The sequence below is a fragment of the Alligator sinensis genome, unplaced genomic scaffold (assembly GCF_000455745.1).
Source record: "Alligator sinensis unplaced genomic scaffold, ASM45574v1 scaffold1122_1, whole genome shotgun sequence".
NCBI classification, from domain to species: Eukaryota; Metazoa; Chordata; order Crocodylia; family Alligatoridae; genus Alligator; species Alligator sinensis.
In genome coordinates this window covers 928061-937207 of record NW_005842467.1, presented here as the reverse complement: position 1 = coordinate 937207, position 9147 = coordinate 928061, and the positions used below count along the sequence as shown (strand labels likewise).

General features: G+C 40.6%; 1 protein-coding gene across 1 annotated transcript in view; it reads right to left on the bottom strand.

The window, feature by feature from the left end:
- Window positions 1–1654: 1654 nt before the first annotated feature.
- The window catches only part of DTHD1 (death domain containing 1), a 39354-nt gene continuing 31861 nt past the window's right edge, over window positions 1655–9147 (bottom strand). The window contains exons 9-10 of the mRNA XM_006030847.2: window positions 5930–5987; window positions 1655–1974 (exon numbers count right to left, since the gene is read on the bottom strand). Coding sequence (XP_006030909.2) covers window positions 1655–1974; window positions 5930–5987 — 378 coding nt within the window. The remainder of the gene's footprint in view (window positions 1975–5929; window positions 5988–9147) is intronic.

The window sequence follows — 9147 nt, the reverse complement described above, 5'->3', positions numbered from 1 at the left end:
TAGGAGAAAAATAACCTGACTCCAACCAATTAAAAGTCATTCCTGGATGAGTTTCTCACAGGAGAATGAATGCTTGTACACTCTTCCATGGCTTATCAGGGACCAGGAGGAAAGAAGCCAGGGGGAAAGGCTCCTATTCTTTCCAGAAATCAAGTCACCCTGGTCTGGAGAAGACATGAGGGGCAGCAACCCCTGCCCCTATTGTATACCAGGAAGGGAGGGGGAGAGTAGATATCAGCTACTTCCCACTGGATCCTCACACACTGGAATCCCCAGAGTGAGAAGTAAGCAGAAAGCTTTGTCCTGCTCCTTCAGTCCCCCCAGGAACAGCTCACACTTTTCCCAGCCCAGAAACAACCCAGTGTCAGAATTATGCAAGAATGCTTGTATTGCTTTCTCTCCCAGAATTGTTTCTAGAGTAGGGATGATTCTGGGATGTGGCCTAGATCACCTACTAGGTTGATAAAGTATTGTAAATCCTATGTTGCTAAAATATAGAGAGATATAAATAGCTGGGTTCATCTAAAGTCTAGTAGAAGGCAGGATAGATTTGCAAATTACAGACTAATCAAAGTAGATATATATCACAAGCTTTCATGAGCTGAAACTCACTTAATCAGATGTTGTGAGAGGCTATGCAGAAAGCACAGTACAAGTCAGAATACAAGAGACAAGGGAGAGTGAAAGAGAGAGCAAGATGATGAGATGGGTGCAATGCTGGGATAGAGGAAAAAAAACAAAAAGTAAAGCCATAGGAACAAAGGATTCACCAAAGCTAACCCAGGTAATGGGATAAGAATCTATGGTCTCTATGTAAACCATACTTAAGACAATCCAGTCTGTGGATGATTTCTTGTTCCACCATTTCCTGTTCAAATCTGTTTTTAAAAGTTTGGTGTCTGAGAACAGCCACCTTTAGGTAAGTGATAGAGTGTCTAGGAAGTTCAAAGTGTTTTGCCACAGACTTACATAACTTTCTGCAGCTGATGTCAGAACATGGTTAATTCATTATGTGACATAGGGATCATCCAGTCTCTCTCTGTCATTCCTCCACCTTATCTTTTGTATTCTAGTTTTACTTCCTTTAGCATGCTTTCTGCACTTCCTTTCACACCTCTGATGATGTGAGCTTTAGATCACAAAAGCTTGTAATATATTCTATCTATCTATCTATCTACTTTGGTTAGTCTATAAGTTATAAATCTACTCTAAAATATGCTTGTGCATTAGATTTAGAAAAAAAATAAAAGGATTTACCCAACATGTCACAGCCCTCCAGAGCTTCTCCAGATCATATCGCAACAATTTAAAACTTAAACATAAGGCTCTATACTGGTGTATAATTCTTGGTGTCTGTACTTTCAGCACTTTTTCTTTTTGAAAGAAGTGCTTGTTGTTAATAAACAAAGGGAAGAATAAAATGAAGCTGATGGAAGATTCTTAGTACAGATAGGTTCACCTGTCACAAAGAGACTTCAGATTTTCTGACCAATGAAGGAGAACCCATGTCTCTCTGGCCCTCTTCCACATTTCTCAAAACATTGCAGTTTTTTAAAAGAGGTTATTGTGAGTTATAGAAAATTCCCCTCAGAAACCCAAACCTCTTGTAAAGATATTAGACCTCCCATGGTGAAGATACATTGAAATCAGGTTTTCAGTTGTTTATCTCAAACCAGTGTCTTTGCTGAGTGAACACTTTATTCTCGCACTTAAACCGGAGTTCTTCTGAAAGATCAATCCGGCCACTCTTACGAAGATAACGAGAAAGGAGCTGTTGTTTATCAGCTGATCTTGGAAGATTCCTCTTCCAGCTGCAAAGAAGCTCATAGATCTGATTTGTTAAATTATCAGGGCACTTAACTCTAATAAGCTGAAGTGTACTCCGCCGGATCCGTAGATGCAGAGCAAGCAACGATGCATTATCTTCTGAAAGTTCCTCTGCCAGCCAGTACAACAGGTTATCCCATAGGGCCTCTGTTAGTCAAAATATTAACACATACATTCATTCCCTTATTCTTTACAAATATTAAAATAATATATTTAAATATTAAAAGAATGTATTTTAGGAAGAATAGCAAATATGACAGGGAGCAGATTAGAAAGTGTAAGGCGGTGACTGAATTTAAACTAGCAACAGAAATCAAGGTCAATAAGAAGTCCTTTTTTAGGTATGTAGGGAACAGGAGGAAAACAAATGGAAGTGTGGGGCTATTGCTGAAAAACTCAGGACAAGTGGCTACCAACACTCGGGAGAAAACTGAACTCCTGAATTATTACTTTACTTTGATATTTTCCCAGAATAAGGGGGAAATCATACTAGATAAGGTTCAGAGTGGGCATGGTGGGAATGACCACCTTCCTACCATTGATGTTGAGGTAGTGCATGATCACATAGAAAAATTAGACATAAGTCAGCAGGACCGGATGAACTTCATCTGAGAGCGCTGAAGTCATCACAGGACCCCTGGTGAAACTCTTCCAAAACTCGTGACACTCGGAGGAGATCCCTGAAGAGTGGAAGAGGGCCAATGTGCCCATCTTCAAGAAGAGGAGGGGCAAGGACCTGGGCACCTACAGGCCAATTAGCTTAAATTCTATCCCAGGGAAAATCCTGGAAAAATTCATCAACGAGTCTATGTGCGATGCGTTCACAGAAGGTAGGATTCTGAATGACAGCCAGCATGGCTTTGCCAAGGGCCAGTCTTGTTTTACCAATCTCATCTCCTTGTATGAAAATGTAACTCGCTACCTGGACAAGAGAGAGGAGGTCAATATTGTATACCTAGACTTCCAAAAGGCCTTTGATTTGATATCCCATGATCTTCTCAGGGGAAAATTGGAGGAGTGCAGGGTTAACCGCTCAACAGTTAGGTGGGTAGGAAGCTGGCTGTGGGGAAGGACCCAGAGAGTTCTAATGAACAGATCAGTGTCATCCTGGCAAGAAGTGGCCAGTGGTATCCCTCAGCAGTCCAGGCTTGGTCCAGTGCTTTTCAACATCTTTATCAATGATTTGAATGTGGGGGTGAAGCACTCACTGGCCAAGTTTGCAGATGGGGGACCATGGTCATGCTTGAAGATAGGCTGCAGATACAGGCAGACCTAAACAGGCTGGCAAGTTGGGCAGGTAGGAACCAGATGAAGGTTAACATTGAGCAATGTAAAGTGCTCCATCTGGGGATAAACAATCCCCAACATACTTACAGGCTCAGTGGCACCAAACTGACTAGCACCATAACTGAAAGTGACCTGAGGGTAAAAATAGACCATAGTATGAACATGAGCAATCAGTGCTGTGCTGTAGCCAGCAGGGCAAACAATACTCTGGCATGCATCAACCGATGCATCTCAGCCAAAACCAAGGAAGTGATTCTTCCACTTTACTCGGCATTGGTGAGACCACAGCTGGAGTACCATGTCCAGATTTGGGCACTACACTTCAACAAGGATGCGGAAAAGCTTGAGAGAGTCCAGAGAAGAGCCACCCGTATGATCAGAGACTTGCAAGACAAGCCATATGAGGAAAGGCTGAGGGACATGGGCCTCTTCAGCCTAAAAAAGAGAGGGCTGAGAGGGGACTTGATAGCAGCTTACTGCTACATCAGGGGAATACATCAAGAGTTAGGCAAACAATGTTCATTCTTGGGGAAAACCAGGAGTAATAGCCACAAACTCCTGAAAGACCATTTCAGGCTTAAGGCTAGAAAAAAGCTTCTTCACAGTTAGGGTGTCCAGACTGTGGAATAAACTCCCTCCATAGGTGGTACAATCATCTACCCTGAAAATCTTCAAGAGGAGACTGGACGGTATCCTTGCTGGGTTCACCTGAGCCCAGTTGTCTTTCCTGTCTAGTGCATGGGGGCTGGACCCGATGATCTTGTGAGGTCCCTTCCAGCCCCTTACAATCTATGAATATATGACAGGTGACCACCTTGGCTTAGCAGAGAACTCCTCAGTGAGCTTAAATACAAAAAGGAAGCTTACAGGAAGTGGAAGCTTGGACAGATGACTGGGGAGGAGTATAAGAATATTGCTTGGGCATGCAGGTTCTGAGATCAGGATGGCCAATGCACAACTGGAGTTGCAGCTAGCAAGGGACATGAAGGGTAACAAAAAGGGTTTCTATAAGTAGTTTTAGCAACAAAAGCAATGTCAGGAAAAAGTGTAGGTCCATTACTGAATGGGAGAGGCAACCTAGTGACAGATGAAGAGGAAAAGGTTGAAGTACTCAATGTCGTTTTTACCTTGGTCTTCACAGGCAAGGTCAGCTGCACTGGGCAGCACAGTTTGGGGAGAAGGTGCATAGATAGGCCTTAGTGGTGAAAGAACAGGTTAGGGACTACTTAGAAAAGCTGGACTTGTTCAAGTCTATGGGGTCAGATTCAATGGGTGCTTTTGGATTTGGCTGATGTGATTGCAAACCCACTGGCCATTATCTTTGAAAACTTGTGGTGACTGCGGGGAGGTCCTGGATGATTGAAAAAGGGCAAGTATAGTGCCCATCTTTAAGAAAGGGAAGAAGGAGAATCCAGGGAACTGTAAACCGGTCAGCATCACCTCACCTCAGTCTACCAAAATGTCATGGAGCACCCAGAAAGGTGGTGGAATCTCCATCCTTGGTGGTTTCTAAGGCCTGGCTTGACAAAGCCCTGGCTGGAATGATCTAGTTTGGGATGGTCCTGCTTTGAGCGGGGGATTGGACTAGATGACCTCCTGAGTTTCCTTCCAACCCTATTTTTCTGTGATTCTATTATTCAGTGATTCAATATGCATTAAATGTTTTCTATTATATTTACTCCTCTGCTGGCAAATAAATTCTTACATTTCCAAAATGGGAAACATTTTATGCTAGGGGTGAAATTCTTGCCATAAGTCAGTGGGCATTTAGTCACTGAGTTCAGCTTGTATCTTTTTATGTAACTCTACTCGGGCACAAACGAGGGTTAATTAACTTTATAGATTACTTGTGATGAGTTAAACTGTGGGGAAGAATAAATAAATGCAATGGTTCAAACATTTTTTACAGTATGAAACTCTTTGATACATATTGAATCACTTTAAAAGAGCCATATGATTGCTCAGAGCTCCGGTATGAAACTGAAGATAGGCCTGTTGAAAGTCTCTGGGTTAAGGGTGATGTTGCAGTGGGTGGCTGCTATAGGCCACCAGACGAGGAGGCCGTGGTAGATGAGGCTTTCTTTGAACGGCTAGCAGAAGTTTCCCAATCACAAGCCCTGGTTCTCATGGGGGACTTCAATCACTCTGACATCTGCTTGGAGGGTAATACAGCAGTGCACAAGCAATCCAAGAAGTTTTTGGAGGGTGTTGGGGACAGCTTCCTGGAGCAAGTGCTAGAATGGTAAACTAGGAGCCATGCTCTTCTTGACCTGCTGCTCACAAACAGGGATGAATTGGTGGGGAATGTAGTAGTGGATGGCAACTTGGGCCACAGTGACCATGAGATGACTGAGTTCAAGATCCTGAGGAAAGGAAGGATGAAGAGCAGCAGAGTAAGGATCCTGGATTTCAGAAAGCAGACTTTGACTCACTCATGGGCAGGATCCCCTGGGAAGGCACTTTGAGGGGAAGAGAAGTCCAGGAGAGCTAGCTGTAATTTAAAGAAGTCTTACTGAGAGTACAGGAACAAACCATCCTGATTTTCTATGATTACATAAATATAGCAACATCCATCTAGCATCCTGCCAAAAGCATTCATTTAGTAACTTTAAAATCTATTTAACTCTCTAAAATAATAATCACTTTTATTTTTAATTTAACACTTTAATATAATAATAGTTATTGCCTTTTCCAGGTCTTTGTCTTTTATATGAAAAGAAAGATTTTGTTTAATTAAAAAATATTGGCTACCAGAAGAAATGCTATAGTATCATAAAATTAACCTTAATTTTCTAATACAAAAATCTGTTCTTACCAGATGAATTGGTAGAAATTCTTTTTATACTTTGTGGGCGTTTGATCAGTTTTTCCTGCTATCAAACAAAAAAAAAGTATCGAAGGAAGAAGAATAAATTAATGTTTCCAGTATTGGGGTGGGAGGTATGGGAATGTAAACCATAAATCAACTTTTATGCTAGGGATAGAAGTTACACACAAACTGGTATAAGTTATCAGAAGCCAGAAATCTGTAACCCAACAGGCATTCAGTGCACATAAACCACTTTCAAAATGGCTGAAACTTGTTTAAGATTAGCTTGGATGGATGTAGTATCAGACTTAACTGATTCAGGTGAAATGGATTAATTTAACTTCTGTCCCAGATCCCCTCCAGATTTAAATTAACTCACAGTCCCCCAGCATCCCTGAAGCTTTGCACCTCCCATGCAAACTGCCCCCCTTGCAGGGTGGGTGGGCTACACTTGACCAAAGCTGTCTGCACCAGCCAAACAGGGAGGTATGCTCTATCTTCCCCTGGCTTCTGGCCTTGGCCACTGCAGGCATTTGGCTGCATTTTTTAAATCAAAAGTGAATATCTGCTCATTTGCATATTGGTTCAATCTATGCAGCTTAAACTAACCTGTGAAGACTGAATTGATTCAGCCTCAAGCTTTTTCTTACCCTTAAATTTCACTCTTACTTTCACATAAAACCTTTGCCATTACCATATACTGGGTGTAAATAGCCAAACCTGTGATGCTAAATCTATTTACATCACTGAGAATATGGCATGCTGCATCTTACAAAACAAGTGTTGTATTTGAACAGATATTTGGAATAACAGATGTTCTACAATAGATAGCAATGCATCTTTTTGCAAATCATTTGTGTAGAAGATGTATATAGAAAATGATAGATTCTGATTTCAGATACTAAGAAATGTTCTTGTCTACCCATGTACACTTGTTACAGGCTACAGCAAATATCATTATTTAAAGGAAGATACTGTATACACACCTAAACATTGATAGCTCATTCATTTTCTGCCTTTAAAAAGGGATTCCCTTCTAGAAGCAGTAAAATACTAATGTTTTGTGGGGTCATTGTAAATGAAGAAATGTGAAATAGTCCAGATTTCTAAATTAATAAATAATACCACATTTGCCTATTGTATGGTTCAATCTGTAATTTTAACACATTAAAAATAATGATAAGAAACTGTTTTTATTCTGACTAATAAAATACAAGATTTTCCCTTGCTTCCCTTTGAGAAAGAGTTTAAGTTCATTTCTGGTGTATACACTTTTTTCCCTACCTGCTCAGAAAAAGCAGCTAACAGTAGATGTCCTCTGCTCTCACTAGCTCTTCTAGCTACATAGTTACTTGTAGCAGAAGAGAGGGTTTAACAAATCCTTATTTTCCTCTGAGTTTTTTGGGTGCTCCATAGTTTGACGCTATGCTAATAACCTTTATGAAACAGGTTTCAAATGTTATTTAAACGTGGAAAATTGTATCGGTGTCTTTGAATATTGAGTTAAGTATCAAAGGGTACATCTGATGTTTACTGTACAGTAGACTAATTAGCTGCACAGTAAACCTCTTGGCATCTACATGTACACCCTTATTAAACTAATTTACTCCACAGCAGGATAGTACTTGTAAATACAAGAAGTCCTGGGCTGGCAGGCTTTCTGCCAGCCGGGGCTTCTCTGACACAGCTCAATGTGCACACTCCTGGGTACATGTAAATACAAGTACTATCCTGCTGTGAAGTAAAAAAACTCTGCAGCAGTGCATATGTAGATGCTAGAGGGGCTAGCTGGGGCATGGAGATGCTTCAGTGTGGGGGCTGCCTGCTGGCTAACCAGGTGCTGAAACACCCTCATGCCCCAGCCAGCCCTTCCACAACATGGTAAGCCAGTGGGAGAAGTCATGGGCTGGCAGGATCTCTGCCAACCAGGGTTCTCTGCCAGCCAAGGCTTCTCCAACCCAGGTCAATATGCACGCTCCTGGGTGCATGTTCCAATGGCAATAAACTCCAGAGTTAAAACAGTGTACCTGAGAACAATAAACTCTGGAGCAATTAACTCTGGAGCTTATTACTTTGCATTAATTGCACATGTAGATGCACCCAAAAAAACATTATTATAACTGAGTTCCATACTCACCTAAAATTTAGCATCGAATTTGCACTTAGACTGATCTCTATCAGCCAGAGGTGAAAGTGAGTGTACTCTGAAGCTGAACAAACATCACAGTGAAAATATCAACATGTTTTGTACACATTTAAGGGCTTTAGTCTTTATTGTCTCAAATTACATTCTGTACTAATGCAATTCCTTTACAATCAGTGGGGTTGCATCAGCATAAAAAATTGCAGAAAATAAAATGTTAAAAGAAATGGAATAAGAAACTCTTCCAGAGAAGGGCACTGTTTTCCTTTCAAGACTCCAGTAGGTTTTCTTTACATTTTGTTTCAATATGCAGCTATATTAAAACTTAGATTTTCTTTCATCACTGATGATTTGGCACCTCAAAGCTCTTTACAAGGTTTTCAAAGCTATTGTAGGTGAATTCAATTACTCATGGGTTGACTTTAATCTGAACTACTTTATGCTCCTTAATTTAAAAAAAGTAGTGAAAATGATGTGTATTATATAAAATGTGTGTAATAATATATAATAACAAGTATTAGATCTAAAATTTAAAACCTTCCTTAAAAGATTAAGTATCTGTAGCTAAGAGCTAGATTCACCCCTAGTGTAACTCCATTGACTTGTGGCCCCAATATTCTGCTTGACAGTGTAAGTTGTATAATAATATAATAGTCAAAGCAGTTTTCAAGTCTAAAAGGCCCTTCAATTAGCAAAGCAGCTGGCCTTCTAAAGAATGGGATCACATGCTATTTCACTGTTAGACAGTCATTAAGCATAAGACTTGAGCAGAATAGTAATTTGATAACACTTGCATGTATTACATCAATATCTTCATGCAAAACACCCTGATGGTCCTTCATTTCTTTCAGAACACTGAAGTGCTCAGTTAGGTTGACCTCTCAGGCATGATCAGACTGTATTAGCATATGAAATAGGACAGGGGAAAAGAAAATTTCTCTTTGGAAGTTGCTAGATTCAATTCTCTTAAATACCGTCTTTGCTCACATACAACATACCCTGAAAATAATATGTGCCTTGTTTTTGCAAGGCAGAATACAGAATTTTTTTTCAGAGTTATGGCTGCGTAGAGCAGTAGGAG